Source organism: Theobroma cacao, chromosome 1 (assembly GCF_053813885.1).
Source record: "Theobroma cacao isolate CCN51 chromosome 1, ASM5381388v1, whole genome shotgun sequence".
NCBI lineage: Eukaryota > Viridiplantae > Streptophyta > Magnoliopsida > Malvales > Malvaceae > Theobroma > Theobroma cacao.
Window position 1 is genome coordinate 41,752,990 of NC_142639.1, and position 14,816 is coordinate 41,767,805.

Sequence of the window (14,816 nt, forward strand, 5' to 3'; positions counted from 1 at the left end):
TAATTCTTTGAATCTAAACAATTGGTCATTCAAACTTTGAGTTTAGGGTTCGATTTTTAATTTATTGAATATTTATATATGACTCATTGGGTACAAAGTTAAGTTTGCAATTAATTCAAGGGAGGAATTGAGCTAAATCTTCCTATTATTTAGCTCAACTCCCACTTAATTACAACCACACAAATTCTTGGTAGTGCTAAAAGCAAAGACCTCCTGAAAATGGGGACAGGGCCCATGAATGGATTGAGAATCGACCTTAATGGTGGGGACCCAATGGCCCAATTTTAGTTTGAATAATGGCAGTTCTTGGTCCAAACCGTGGCCCACCGTCCTGACCCATCGTCTAGTAACGAGAACAAAAGGTATCTATATAAAGTGTTACAAATTATTAAATATTTAAGCAAAGAGTTATACCATCCATCTATTTTTTATTTATCATTTCGGACACCAAATTATTACCCTAAAATAATTTTTAATATATGATTATTAAATAAATTTATATTTAACACATCAAGGTACGGATTTTATATATTATCAATGAATCAAACATTGATATCTCTTTAATAAATAAAATTAAAAATAAAAAATTTTAAAAATAAATATTCATAATGAATTAAATATTGATATCTCATTAAATTTTGAGACTCTTTATAGATAAATACTTATAATTTTAAACTTTTACCTTTTTGTATCTATGATATTATGGTTTGTAATTAAGTGATAACATAACGTGGTATAAATTTTTTATTAAATTTCAAAAAAGCAAATCTAATAGAAGCCCAATTAAGAGCATAATCGAGTCCACTACCAAAAGTGGGCTATCTCGGCCCAAAAAGAAGAGGTAAAAAAAAACTTGACCGAGTGTTTTGACTCCGGCACGTGGTAGAGTCTACCAGTGGGACCCAGAAGTTGTCAGTTTATCTGCTCAGTAATACGCCACGTGTAAAAAAGTCAACGTCTCCCCTTGAAGACTTGGGGTGGCGGTGAAATTGACTGCAAAACATCCACGCCTGTTTGCTTCCGCTTTCAGTCCCTTTTAGTTTCCCTCAACGACCCCTTTCCTCTTCACGCTTCCTTCTTTTTGGGACTCTATCCCACCAAAAGAAAACAACCGGAAGAACAGATCTCCGTCTTCTCTCTTTGGTTTCTTCCTTTCTGCTATGGCAGTGGCGTCTGCTGCCGCCGAGAGGATCGATCTGCCGAGGCCACCCATGGATCCTTCTCTTTCGAAATTAGCTTCCGACGTCGTTTCCGAATCTTCAACTTCGCCTAACGCTTCGTCTCCCGCCGGCACGCCCGATCGCAACGACCCTTCCAGTTCTTCGCCTAACCTTAATTACAGAGATGTTGAAACTCAGGTGCCCTTTTCTATCACTCTCTTAACAACTTATTCATTTCGCTTCTCCGTTCACAAAAGTTAGGAAAGAAAGGCGAGAAAGGGATTTGTTTTGAAGTTAATTTTGGCAATTCCTGATGATTATGCGTGAATTCGAAAAGAAATTACCAGTGTGTAGGCATATTTACTTTCATAAAACTTTCTGTTATCAGGAATCTGTTGAAGCTTTCTTGTTTTCATGGTTAAAATTCTTAAATTAGTCAATGAAAGTTTGGAGCGGTTTCGGCATCCTAAGTAACATGGACCATCTCGATTAAGCCTTTAAGTGTCATCTTTATGGTAGAAGTATAGTTTAAGGTGTGAGGCATTTTAACTTCTCATCTATCGCATGGTGTATCTCACTAGGCATTATGGCTATTGCTAAAGTCAGAAATTGTTGCTAGCGAAAATAAATTATAGTTGCCAAATTTATGTACGTTGAATGCTTTGAAGGGACCGATAAGGCAGTGAGCTCATGGTTAGTAACCAATAAGTTGTTAAGGTAGCTGTTTTGCAACATGCCCAATTGAAAATAAATGTGGAATAATGTTTAATTGGTGTTTTGGAAAAAGGAAATGTGATTTATAAATATCTTAATCTAATAAGAGATTTAAATGAGGATGGCCTTAGAAGATAGTTAACTCATGCATAAGGACGATGTAAAATGACACCTTAATGGCTAAATCTCATGCTTTTGAGTTTCAGGCTGCAGCAGCATTAAGGAGTGAAGAATACCGCCAACTGTTTAGGCTTCCAGCGGAAGAGGTGAGTGTCTTCAGTCTGACAAGATTACTAGCTGTTAGCAATTCTCTATTTGTCTTCTTTTCATTTTGTTTTGACATTTTCTGGCTGGTAAATGCTAGAATTGTTTCTCATGATTGATGTGAAAGATATACCACCAGTTTGTAGTTAAGTTAAACATTCATGTAGAACATACACCATGCCAAGAATATTTTTATTTTGTTTTTGGCCAAAGATTGAAAATGCTTGTTTGTGCTCTCCCTTATACTTTAGATTCTAAATGGTACCTATTGTCCCCTTTAAACTCTTAAAAACATTTTTTCTTTGAAGTTTAAAAGTAGTGAGCGCCTTTAGTCTCTAGTCTGTTCATGATCACTAGGTGCTAGCAATTCGCTTACATTTTAGACTTTTAATAATATCTATTGTAGTTATTAAACTTTTTCTTTTTCCCTTTGCTGCAGTTCCTTGTTCAAGATTTTAATTGTGCATACCAAGAGAGTATCCTTCTTCAGGTAATCTAGATCTTTACAATAACCTTCTCTGTCTTGAAGTTTCATGCTTTTACTTAGATGATTAGTTTACTCTGTCGCATCTAGTAATTTTTTATCAGTTTTTTGCTCAGTACATCACCTTACCTTCTTTTCATCAATCTCTAGGGGTGGGGGTAATATTCTTTGAATACATAGTGGCTTTAAGGTCTAATTTTATTCTTCATTTTATGCTTGATGCAGGGTCACATGTACCTCTTTGTTCGTTATCTTTGCTTTTATTCCAATATATTTGGATTTGAAACAAAGGTATTCCTCTAACGTTGGTTATATTGTTTGTTTTTCTGCGTCCTATTTTCTTGGCAGCTTTTACAAGTTTTACACAACAATGATTATGATCTTGTAATATTTTACGGGCATGTTTTTCAGAAAATAATTCCCTTCAATGAAATTACAAGTGTTAAAAGAGCAAAGACTGCAGGAATCTTTCCTAATGCAATAGAAATTTTTGCTGGAGGAAGAAAGGTAGTAGTACTGGACTTGCACTGTTTTGTCTATGTGCCTGTTTAAAAATTTGCATTCTGTAAAAAGTAGTATCCAAGTTCTGCTTCACTTATGAATCTCAGTGAAATTACCTGACTCTACTTGTTGATTTGGCAGTACTTCTTTGCGTCATTCCTATCTCGTGATGAAGCTTTCAAGCTCATTAATGATGGATGGGTGCAGCATGGTAATGGAGCCAAAGAAATTAGAGATCAACAGGTATTTTAATGTTTCACAGCTTATTAGTAGCTGCATTTAGAATATTATTAGAAGTCTTAAGACTTTTCTGTAAGCATTTCTGTATATTTTCTTTATATCATAATTAGATCATTCATTTTGAAGAAAAATATGTCATTGAATAAATGGAGCAGTATTCAATATTTTGTTTTTTAGGTTGTTTAAAATATATGATGCACTTATTTCACTTGTTTTCTTTATGGCATTGAATAGGGTTGTTGTCATCTTACAATAGGCAAATCATTAGGCATGCAGTGAATATGGAATACATCTTTTCATAATCTTTCTTGATACATAGCATAAACGCACACCTTAACGTATACTTTCATTAGTGCTTCATTTAGAGGTATTTTGTATCATATACTGATTTATTAATCTTGTTTTTCCTTTATCTTTATTCTTCCATATTATCCATAAGAATTTTGTGGAGATTTTCCATTTCATTCAACAAAATTTAAGACATTTAGAGGATGTACAGTGAAGCTTGGAATCTTCTGTTAAACTTCATCCATCACATTTGAACCTATGTGTATTGCACTCTTTCACTCTTTTCTTTTTTATATATGTCTTTTTTGTTAATTCATTTTTCCTGATTGAAATGTTGTGAAAACTTTGAGGTTCATAGCTTAGTTATAGCAAATTTCATATTTTCCACCATTGGTTGTTTTCTTATACTGGTTGAATTTATTGTAGGAACCCATGTCTGAGTCCAGCAGCCAAGAGAATGGATTTGTTGCAATTGAAAAGGTCAATAGCTCCAAAAACCTAATAAATGACATGGAATCTATAGACAGGTATTTGTTACGGTCAGCATGGTTAGGAGAACTTTCTTGTGAATTCATCAGAGTTTTGTTTTTTTGTTTTAAACTTTTACATATGTGACTTATTCCATTTAACTGCATGTTTATACAGGGATGAGGATGTTCCCACTTCTAGTGATTCTAAGCTTCCATCCAATTCGGAAAATGATGCAGAAGCAGGTCCTGAATCAGTTATAATTACCAGGTCTTCAGCTTCGGCAGATACTTGTTCCTGGAAGCCAGAGAACTGTGATGCGCCAAAGGGTATGATAATCCTGTTTCGTGTTGTGACTTTCTCAGGTTCTACATATTATTTCATTTTGAGTTCATCATTTCTAGTTGTGGTTGTCTTGTAATTTTTTTTTCACACTTTGCTGCATACTGAGTTCCTTGATTATTCAGGGTTTAGGGTGGAATCAACATTTATTTTTGTACATGGTACCAAACTTTTGTTTTTGTCTATGTCATGATATTCTGAATGGGCTGTTTCTTGTCTGCAGTTCCTGAAGATTTTACCAAGGTTGCAGAAACAAAGTTTCCGGTAGTAAATTGTGAAATCATTTTCCTTAAAGTTCTACCATATTGTAAAATATTTATAACATTGGTATGTTCTTAATTTGTTCTGAAGTCAGTCACGTTTCTTGGGCTGCAGATTAAGGTAGAGGAGTTCTTCAAGTTATATTTTTCAGATAATGCTGTTAATTTCATTGAATCTTTTCATAGAAGATGTGGAGATAAAGGTAGTCTGCTCTGACCTTTTGAGGAATTATAAGTTCTAAATATGCATTTTTAGTTTATGTTTGTGGTAAATGTTTTGATTATATCTTGTAGTAAAAGATGTCATTTTCTGTACCTGTGCCTTCATGTCTAGTAAATGGTTATTTTTTGCAGAATTCAGGTGCTCTTCATGGTGTTCTCATGACAAATTTGGACATGTTCGTGATGTGTCATTTCAACATCCAATAAAAATATACTTTGGTATGATTTTATTATTATATGTCATCCTTTTGTCCCAGCATTATTATCCTGCTGAGATTAGCATTATTTCATATAATTATTATAATTAATTGAAAACTTTTTAAAATAAGGGCAAGGATAATTGTAATGGCACAAAAACTTATTTGTTTTTCATTTTTTTTTTGTGATGGATGTAGTATTGGTATATGTGTATGTCATTTTAACACTTTCTTGACTGGGTTTCTTTTAGCATTAATATTTTCTGTTTCAATCAAGGTGCAAAATTTGGTAGCTGCCAGGAGACCCAGAAGTTTCGAGTTTACAGAAACAGGTTGTTACATATTTCCTTGGTGGTGCCTTGTATGCTATTATAGAGATGAAGTCACTGTTTATTATTATTTCTCATTTTGAAGGGATGCACCCTTTTTGCATCTCCTTTAGATATTTTATATTCTTTTCTTATTCTTGTATATATCCTGACAATATGACTTTTACTTTGTACAGTCATCTGGTTATGGAGACATCACAAGAGATCAATGATGTACCTTATGGTGATTATTTCCATGTAGAGGTACAAGCTAGACCTGAGCCCCTTGATATGCTTTAACGTGTAAAGTGTTCTTCATCCCTAGTTGGTAAGTGTGGTTTTAGCCATCTAGGCATAAATTATCCTGATATACTTGAGCAGATTATGGGGGCAAAATTGTCAGAAATAGCAAGGAAAGTTGCACTCAAGCCCTTCAAATTGAGAACTAAAACAAAAGCTTGATGCCACGTCTACATCTTGTTGGTCTATCTATGTGCAATATTGGAGACAAATTTGTCTCGTGTATGAAAAAGTTTAGGGTGGTAATCTCTCTTGAGCCAAAGCTTGGCTGCCCCAGGTTTAGTCATATGGTGTTGCAATTTGTTAGGCTACTGCAAAGGCCAGGGTCAAAAAGAGAACAGTAAGAAGAAAACAGGGATGACTTGAGCAAAAATAATATGAGCGGGACAGGCCATCCCAAGGAATTTGAGTTAAAATAACATAGTAAAACTTGTGAGGATGCTGAACATGAATACTTCTAAGCCATGGAAATAGGTCACTAACACCATTGTCTGCAATCAGTTGTTCTGAAAGCTTTCTTATTGGTTTGTGCAATAATAATTTGTTTCTGTTCTATATGTGATGCTTCTAGTTCAGTTGAAATCTTTCTGATATGTGCTTGAAAATGCTGTGTATCCTATCAGGGGCTTTGGGATGTAGAAAGGGATATTGATGGCCCTCAAGAAGGCTGCATTTTGAGGGTTTATGTGAATGTGGCTTTTAGCAAGAGAACTGTTTGGAAAGGTTTGGCTTTGTTGATGAATTTCTAGTTTATGATGTGTTTTATAAATTTCTTGTGCTGCATCTTTGTATTTTGAGGTGCTGAGCTTCTCTTCTTGTGGTTCCTTTTACAAATTCTTATGTTTTCATGTCTTATCTTATAATTGCGTGGAAAGTTTTATTTAACTTTAAATTAATTTTGTGGAAGTGCCAAAAAGATATTTTCTTTTAGAACGAAGTAGATTATTTATAGTTAAGTTGAGGAAGGACTTATTTGAGATGAAATCTAGAATTCCTTGCAACAATGGAGATCTTAAGGGCAAGATTTTTTTGTGTTTCATCTCAATTGTTTTGATCTTGTAAACTGACAGTCCTTTATCCTTTGAAGATGAGCTGAGAAGGATTTATGGTTTTTTTTTTTAATAGATCACTAAATGGACTTTTTGCTATTATGTTAATGATTATATTTCTTATAACTTTCCCTTTATCTGATGCCAAGCATATGGTACAGGGAAAATAGTGCAGTCTACTCTGGAAGAATGTCGAGAAGCTTATGCAACATGGATAGACATGGTATTAGTATTATCGTTCTCCAGTATTTTTATGTTTATATTGTAAAGTTTATTTGAACATTGATCTAGAAAACTTTATCATTAATGTTTCAGGCACACGAATTGTTTAAGGAGAGCCTTGATAAACAAGGAGGTTTGACCATCACATTGTTTTTTTGAAGAATTTCCTCTAATGATGTTTACGCTTTGGGCAGTGATGCAGATAATGGAATTACTGACTTAACTGCTTTTGTCTCAAGCAGGGGTAGATTCTTCTAGAAGTTCAGCTGAAAATGGTGAACTCCAAATCGAAAGGGAAGTGGCAACCAAGGAACCTTCAGAAAGATCTCATAACTTGAGTGATCCAGTTAGGACATTGCGAATGTCTGATTCGCTGGATGTTAACCAACGAATTGGCACTCTTTTGCAAGGAAGTTTGAGTAGTGCTTCGTCCATCGCATCTTTGTTAAGAGAGTTTGTGAGGAAATCCTACTCATACTTGACAAGCCAAGGCCATATTTCACTAGTCTTAGCTGTTGCCTTTGCTGTGATCTTCCTGATGCAGGTTGATGCTCCCAGTTCAACTTGTTACCTTCATTATAATTCATCGGTAGATTAAGTTAATTTGGTGCGACGATCAAATTTACTCCTTGATTATCGTACTCGTAGCTATGTTCAATAACAAGTCATTGTAATATGGACTTGTTCCAAGAAGCTTTCCTCTCTTGCAAACTGATCAAAACCTACAGTTTGATTTAGATTTTTCATATCCTATTGTCAGATCCTTACAGCTCGCATTCTTCTTTCCCTTTTTTTGTTGATCTTTTTTAACTGCAGGTGAGCATTCTTGTGCTACTAAGCAGACCGCAACACATTCATGTGAGTTATCTGGCACAGTCTACAGGTGGCATGGGTGGTGGAGCCGGTGAAAGGCCAACCGAAGCTGTGGCGTGGTTAGAGAAACGGATGCATCACCTTAAGGAGGAGATGGTCATGGTCGAAGCTCGGTTAGAGAGGATGTGGCATGAGCACGCTGCTTTAAAAGCACAGTTAAAAGAACTAGGGTACCCAAAGAAGCATAGATAAACATCTTGTATATTTTTCACATAAAATAAAATATTTCCATAGTAAATCTTACATTCTTTTCATAATTCTGTACGTAGATGCCTGTAATTGAAATCTGAAGATGATAAACCGCAAGGTTACTTTCATACCATGATCCCTACTGTTTGAATTATAAATAACAAAATTCAATTTCGTACACTACCATTACTGCATTTGTCATCTCAAAGAATCTCAAAGAATTCTCAGTTACACGAGACCAACCGTAGTTGCCATCGGCTCATATTTTAAATTCAAAATATGTCTATTAGATGAAAGATCTTTACATATTTAAAATTGTTTCATTTTTTATTAACATGATTGATGTGAGATTTATGATATTTTATTTCATTTAATACTGTTACGGCTCATTTTGGTACGGATTTACAGTTAGTAACATGATTTATTACTTAAAAATTTAAAACTCATTTCATCTTTTAATGAGATTGTAGCTTCTAATATAGTTTAAATAAGTAAAATAACTCTTTTAATCAATCACTTTGGAGTCAAAAACAATTTCTTAATCAATTACCTTTGAGTCAATTTTTGATTTAAAAATTAACGTAATTTCGTTTTTAAAGATAATATTTTTAGGTAAATTATATTGTCATTTTCAGTTCAAAGTGAATCTCAAATTTTTTTTTTTGTTAAAAGCATAAAGTTGACATTTAAGTTGAGTAAGCGATCAATACTCATGCATTTTGAATCATTTAGCATTTGAATCAACGATTAGGACTCAAGCTGCTTTCGATGCCAGGCTTTCAGCTTCAAATTTCATTGGGAGACGTCTCCACCGACTGTCAGACCTCAACCAGTATTCCTATAGCAACACGGTTGTTCTTCCCATAACCTTCGTCCCTACAGTGCATGCTCTGACAATGACCAGAGGGAGAACGAAAGAATGAATGAATGAATGTAATGAATGAATGAATGTGTGTTAGCGTAAGTGGAAAAACCCTTTTACACAGATGGAGGAGAAATTAAGAACGTAATAAAACTACAATTTTTGAGGCATGTTCCACATTGGGGTTTGCCATTGGTAGTCATGAAAAGCTGCTCCAATGGGGTTTGCCATTGGTGGTCATGAAAAGCTGCTCCAATGGTGGGACAACATATATGAAGCAACAAGCTTTTGATTTAGAAAGAGTTTCTGACGCTGCAGCAAGCTTGATCAGCTTCGTCAATTCGGATTTGTTGTGAACCAACCGTCCATATATTCTGCCATGGCATCCACGTTTCAGGATTTCATTTTTTTTTTCCTTACTCGGACGAGGTCTTTAAATTGTGAAACACACTTTCTATGATTTGAAAATGTTTTTGCACTATGAATCTTTGACTCCTTAGAATGAACCCATGAAACACTCTCAAAACATTTTAGAATACCCTTTAAAAGTTTATAGCTATATTTTTATATTAAAGAAAGTAATTGAATTTTATGATAATCTTTCAATAATCCGGTTAGGACACTCGGGTGAAAAATCTATGTACTATAGTATTTACAACAATAAGAACATTCACCCATTGAAAAATGCTGATATCTCTAGCAAGCAAAAAAATGCTGTAATATGGATGAAAATGATTGCATATATTTAGGGAGTACTGACGGGCCTGGGCTGTAAGGATGTTGGTCCAAAACCAACTTGTCTGTTGATGGTAAGGAGAGTTTGAGAAAACTATATTTCAATAGCTTTCTGATTAGTCTTTTTTTTTTAATAAAAATTTATTATTTATAGGAATAAAATTATAAAATTAAAAATATATTATAAAAAATTTACGACTGCCTTCTCGACTTCGACTTTTGAAGTATACTGCTTTATCTCTTTTCGAAACTCCTTAAAAGATGAGAAATAATTCAAAAACTTAAAAAGGTTTTAATTTTAAAAATCCATATTACTAATTAACTAAAGATTTTTAGAATTGTTGATTTAAGATGCATGTCTCGAGGATTAAAGAGTTTGGTTGCATCTATGACTATTGAGAATTTACATAAAAGGGACATATTTAGCCTAATTCGCTGAAGGCATGCAGCAGCGATTAGAGAGATTAATTGCAATTTAGGCAAAAAGGTATGCTTTACCAAAGCAAAAGAGAGGAAGACAATGGCTTTGACAGAGAATTGACGGAGAAAGATGTGGTCCTATAACCTACAAGCTCTATTGGGTTACCATTTCCATGGAAAATTCCTACTCCCTTTTGTTTGTTTTTGTTGATTTCCTCGTTCAGGTCTTTTGAATAATTAAAAGTTTTCCCTTCAATCTCACTAGAATATGACCCATGCGTTGTACGCAGACCTCTTTACACCCTTCTCTTTGCTTCAACATCTTTTCTATTTCTCTCTATTTGCTCTTCATCTGAGAAACTCACCTCTTTGCACCCCCTCTCTTCCTCTCTCTTTGCTTCAACATCTTGTCTCTTTCTCTCTCTGCCCTCCACGTGATCAATTCTAGAAGCCTCGTTAGAACTTTCTTTTTAAGTATGTTACAGATTAGCATAAATGTCTTTGTCTAAATTCAAAGTATAACCAGCCTTAATTTTGCCTTTCATATCTCATTTTTATATCGCTTCCTTTCTTGATTTATCTTAGACTACTAGTATTTGAGGGTAGAGTTCCTGCTTCAACAGTATAATAAGGTTTACAATATCACCAAACCAGATGTTATCAGTTCTAAATGTGTATATATATATATATATTATATACTGACAAAGTATCGAATATAAACCCTAATTTAAATATTATTTGATAAATTTATTAAACATGCTTTCAATAAGTACAATTTTTTGGCCATTATTGGATAACGACAGTTAGGTTGCCTAATTTTCTTAATAGCAATGTTGTAAATAACTTTGGGGAACATGCACACATTGCTATTAATTAATATTGCAAGGCTAATCAATCTATTTATTAAATCTGATAATTTCGGGTATTAATTGTACCATTATTACAATAAAATATGCTTATCTCCTAAAGGTTTTTGACGTCCTCTATCGTGTGGCTAGGGTTTTTTTATCAATGGTAAAATACTTTTTCGTACTTTCTTCTTCTACGATTACATGCAATTGGCCCTTCTTTGTCACTAATATTTAGAGATAAGAATCCTAGTGCTACTGTCACATTAAGATGGTCCTTGTTTAGACTTTAAAAAAGTGTTTTTTTTTCTCGATCAATTAAATAAACATCTCAACTACGCTTTGACTTTTTGTTGTTATAGCTTTTCATTTTGTGTGCGTAAATTTCAGTTCATGTTAAAAATTAAAATATAATATGTAAAAAAAAAAAATTATTTAAATAAATTTTTATATTTTTTATTACATTCAATCAAGTCTTTTTATTTTTATTTTGAACCAAATAAACTCTTGTACTTTTTTATTTTGAGTTAAATAAGTTTTTATAATAAATGCTTGATTTAATCAAAATGTCATTTGTTATTCTATGTCGCGTGATGCTGATGTAGCATGATAAAATATCATAATTGATTATGATATGATATGTTAACATATCATAATTGATTATGATATGACATACTAATTTGACATGATAACATGATCATGTGATATTTTTCACATTCTATATCAATGTCATGTCAGTGTTATGTAAATATAAAATGAATAAATAATAAGTAATATTTTACTAATAATAATTAGTCAATCATTAGTTATAAGGGTTTATTTGATCTAAAATAAAAATACGGAGACTTGATTAAACATAATAAAAGAATAAGAGCTTATTTGAATATTTTTGAATAGTTTAGGAACTTATTTAAGCATTATGCCAAAACTAAATAAAACCAAAAAATGATGCTCATATAGTAAGTTATGATAAATTTTTAATGTACTTTTCATATCGTACGTGCAAATTTAAGTTCACGTTGAAAACTAAATATTACCAAAAGATGATGTTCATATCACAAGTTATGGTAGATTTTTAATGTATTTTTCATATCGTACGTGAAAATTTAAGTTCACGTTGAAAATTGAATAATACCAAAAGATGGTGTCTATATCATAAATTATGATAGATTTTTAATATACTTTTCATATCGTACATGCGAATTCAAGTTCATGTTGAAAATTTTGAAAACTAAATGACACCAAAAGATGATGTTGAAAACTAAATTGATACCAAAACTTGAATTTAATTACAGAATCTTATTGATAACATGCTATGAAATATAACTATGAGAAAAAATATTTAAAGAGAGTAAGAAGATTTTATTTGAGAGTGTATTTACAAATGAAGTAATGGGTCTATTTATAGGTTAATAATCTCCTAAATCTTAATTTTAATCTATTTTTTTTTTTTTTTGTAATTGGGGGAAGGGGATTCAAAACTTACTCTTCATATAGGGAGTTTACACACCAACCAATGAGCCAATAATTTATTTTCAAATCTAAATATAAATAACCAAATCTAAAAGTTCAAATCATAATATACTTTTTTTATGTAACTTATTGAGGTAATTGACTTGATTTAAACACTTGGGTCATATCATAATAAACATTTCTACATATATTCATAATAATCATTAATTAATATAATTTTATATTTGATGGTCATTTCAATCGAAATTTGTTTTAAAAGTTTCAGTTGCTTAAATATTAAGTGTAGGACCGTTTTTCATAGGAATTCATAACTCGTATCTACTTGATATTAATAAAAAAAAATTTCTATTCGATTGAGAAAATGCATAATACATAATAGGGCATCCTGAAGCTTAAAAATTAGGAATACCCTCACACTTACAATCCCTAGTTTCTTTTCTCTATATACAAAATTACAATACACGTTTTCTCGATTAATCATACAAAATCTTAATCTCTACAAAATTGTACAAGTTATGGGCTTAAGGGGGCTTAGCCTCTATCGAAGGGTCCTAGCTAGGCCTGGAATTGAATTCCGGAACCCGAAATCTCTTCAAAAATAAAAGGAAAAGAAAAGAAGAGTTCATCTACAGAGTTGCCAATTTTTCCCGACGGTGTTTACTCAGGACTCTCCTGGCCGTGGCCCGAAAAGGACAATTTGAGCTAACGAAACCATTTACCAACTGGAGATACGTGCTGAGTTCGTGACAAGTCGCCACGCCTCCTTTGCTCAGGTGCGGGCACTCCTTGCTGCTAAGTCGAAGCTCTTGTCCCACGTCAGCGTACACCAACTGCGAGTCGACCACGCGCTTCTGAACCCAGCTTGGCAGTCCGGCCACGTTGACAGCCTGCTTGTCTGCCATGTCATTGTTGTCAATCACGAACCCGGGTACTTTTGTGATGAGATCGTCGGAGTTTACTATGCGTAGGATCTTGGTCCCGCTTCTCTCGAGCTGGCACCTGAAGCTTTGGTTTCCGACACGTGGTCCCCCGAATGAGATGACGGTCACCATCGGCGCATTGCTGAAGGTGGAGTTTATGTCGTGGGCCGCAAGTGTGGCTAGAGCCGCACCGAGACTGTGGCCCGTGATGGTCAAGCTGAGGGGTTCGTCACCGTACATTTCGAGTACTCTCCCGATTTCTTCCCTCACCATGTTCTGCAAACTAGGACAGGCGGCGGTGCCGGAAGTGTAAAGGCTCAAGAACCCACTCTCCACCATGGCTCCACATCCACTGCGTTTAAGACACACATTGGCCACGTCATCGGGCAGAGAGGTCAGCGTGGCTCGTAGGTTCTCAAGCCACTCCAAGCAAGTGGCGGTGCCTCTGAAGGCGATCACCACGTCACGCCTGCCGAGCCTGGCGATCTCCTCCTTGTCCTGACAAACTGCCACGTAACCAATCCAGCTGGACTGAGTCGAAAGCCAGCTCGGTCCCCTGTCTATCCAACGTGGCAGCTGAATCCCACACGTGGCACGCAAGTTCTTGGTCGGTTTATAACCAGTCTCCCCAATGCAAGACCTGGTCAGGAGCGAGTTCTTGGGGAACTTACACGTGGCAAAAGTGGGTGAAGAAGGATCAAAGTCGAACGACCGATATGCAGCTTCGACGAATTGCCCGTATCTCAGAATCTCACTTCTCAGCGTATCGTCAAGAGGGTCAAGCAAGCCATCCCAGTTGTTCATCCCTTGATACTCCATCCAATTCCTGGCGAGTTTAGCTGAGCTAGAGTGAGTGAAAAGCGAGCCATGTTTTAAAGGAGTCCATGAAAACTCTGGGTTTTCAGTGTTGAGCTTTAGAGGATTAATGGCGGTGGTGGGAACAGAGTATTGAGTGAGTTTTGGAGTAGTAGGCGAAGTGCATGGCTTGACAGTAATAGCTATTGCAGCAAGCCTCATATTGGACAAAAAATTCTTTACAATATGTTTCGTAATGGAAATGTAGCTAGCCAGGTGATGGCTTGTGTGGTGATCTTGGTTTGGATGCTTGCTTGGTCAAAATGGAATAAAAAAAATGGGGAATTTATAGGAAGAGGGAAGGGCCAAGGGAGAGAGTGGACGGCGGTGCATGAATAAAGCAAACAAAATTTTCGGAGGGTCTTACACTTACTGGTAAGTGAAGGAAAATGATTGACAACAGTGAAGTGGGCGATGGGAAATGGGACAGGATTTTCACTTGTTTAATTGGGTGAAAATTAACCGGAAAAACGGCCGTGGGTCCGACATAAGGTGAGTTTTTGATTGTGATGATGATTAATCGGAGGAGATATGGCACATCACCGAGGAAGAAGATTTTGACAAGGACCCACACTGCACGACTTAGAAAATGACAAACTTTTTGTCTTTCCGACCATTGAGG

At 34.9% G+C, this 14,816-nt stretch overlaps 1 protein-coding gene and 1 pseudogene across 2 annotated transcripts; one reads left to right on the plus strand and one right to left on the minus strand.

Moving 5' to 3' along the window:
• Window positions 1-1,012: 1,012 nt before the first annotated feature.
• On the plus strand, window positions 1,013-8,262 carry VAD1 (GRAM domain family protein). Of its 2 annotated transcripts, none has more exons than XM_007052255.3 (18): window positions 1,013-1,358; window positions 2,081-2,140; window positions 2,578-2,628; window positions 2,848-2,913; window positions 3,034-3,129; window positions 3,265-3,366; window positions 4,078-4,178; window positions 4,297-4,448; window positions 4,685-4,725; window positions 4,837-4,924; window positions 5,076-5,162; window positions 5,418-5,472; window positions 5,646-5,712; window positions 6,372-6,471; window positions 6,947-7,020; window positions 7,113-7,152; window positions 7,262-7,563; window positions 7,836-8,262. In XM_007052255.3, exons 1-18 carry the CDS (start codon window positions 1,161-1,163, stop codon window positions 8,082-8,084), a joined length of 1,929 nt encoding a protein of 642 aa, XP_007052317.3. In that variant the 5' UTR covers window positions 1,013-1,160; the 3' UTR covers window positions 8,085-8,262. The 2 variants fall into 2 exon arrangements, with proteins under 2 accessions (XP_007052317.3, XP_017969580.2); XM_018114091.2 differs by having other exon boundaries at window positions 1,014-1,358; window positions 6,959-7,020.
• A 4,783-nt stretch (window positions 8,263-13,045) lies between these two features.
• On the minus strand, window positions 13,046-14,356 carry LOC18614477 (phospholipase A(1) DAD1, chloroplastic pseudogene; annotated as a pseudogene).
• Window positions 14,357-14,816: the final 460 nt, after the last annotated feature.

Bases quoted from the DNA above. Each gene is read 5' to 3' on its own strand.
- VAD1 (XM_007052255.3), top strand. From the start codon at position 1,161: ATGGCAGTGGCGTCTGCTGCCGCCGAGAGGATCGATCTGCCGAGGCCA. The intron at 2,141-2,577 runs GTGAGTGTCTTC...CCTTTGCTGCAG, and splicing joins TTAGGCTTCCAGCGGAAGAG to TTCCTTGTTCAAGATTTTAA. The intron at 3,130-3,264 runs GTAGTAGTACTG...TTGATTTGGCAG, and splicing joins TTTTTGCTGGAGGAAGAAAG to TACTTCTTTGCGTCATTCCT.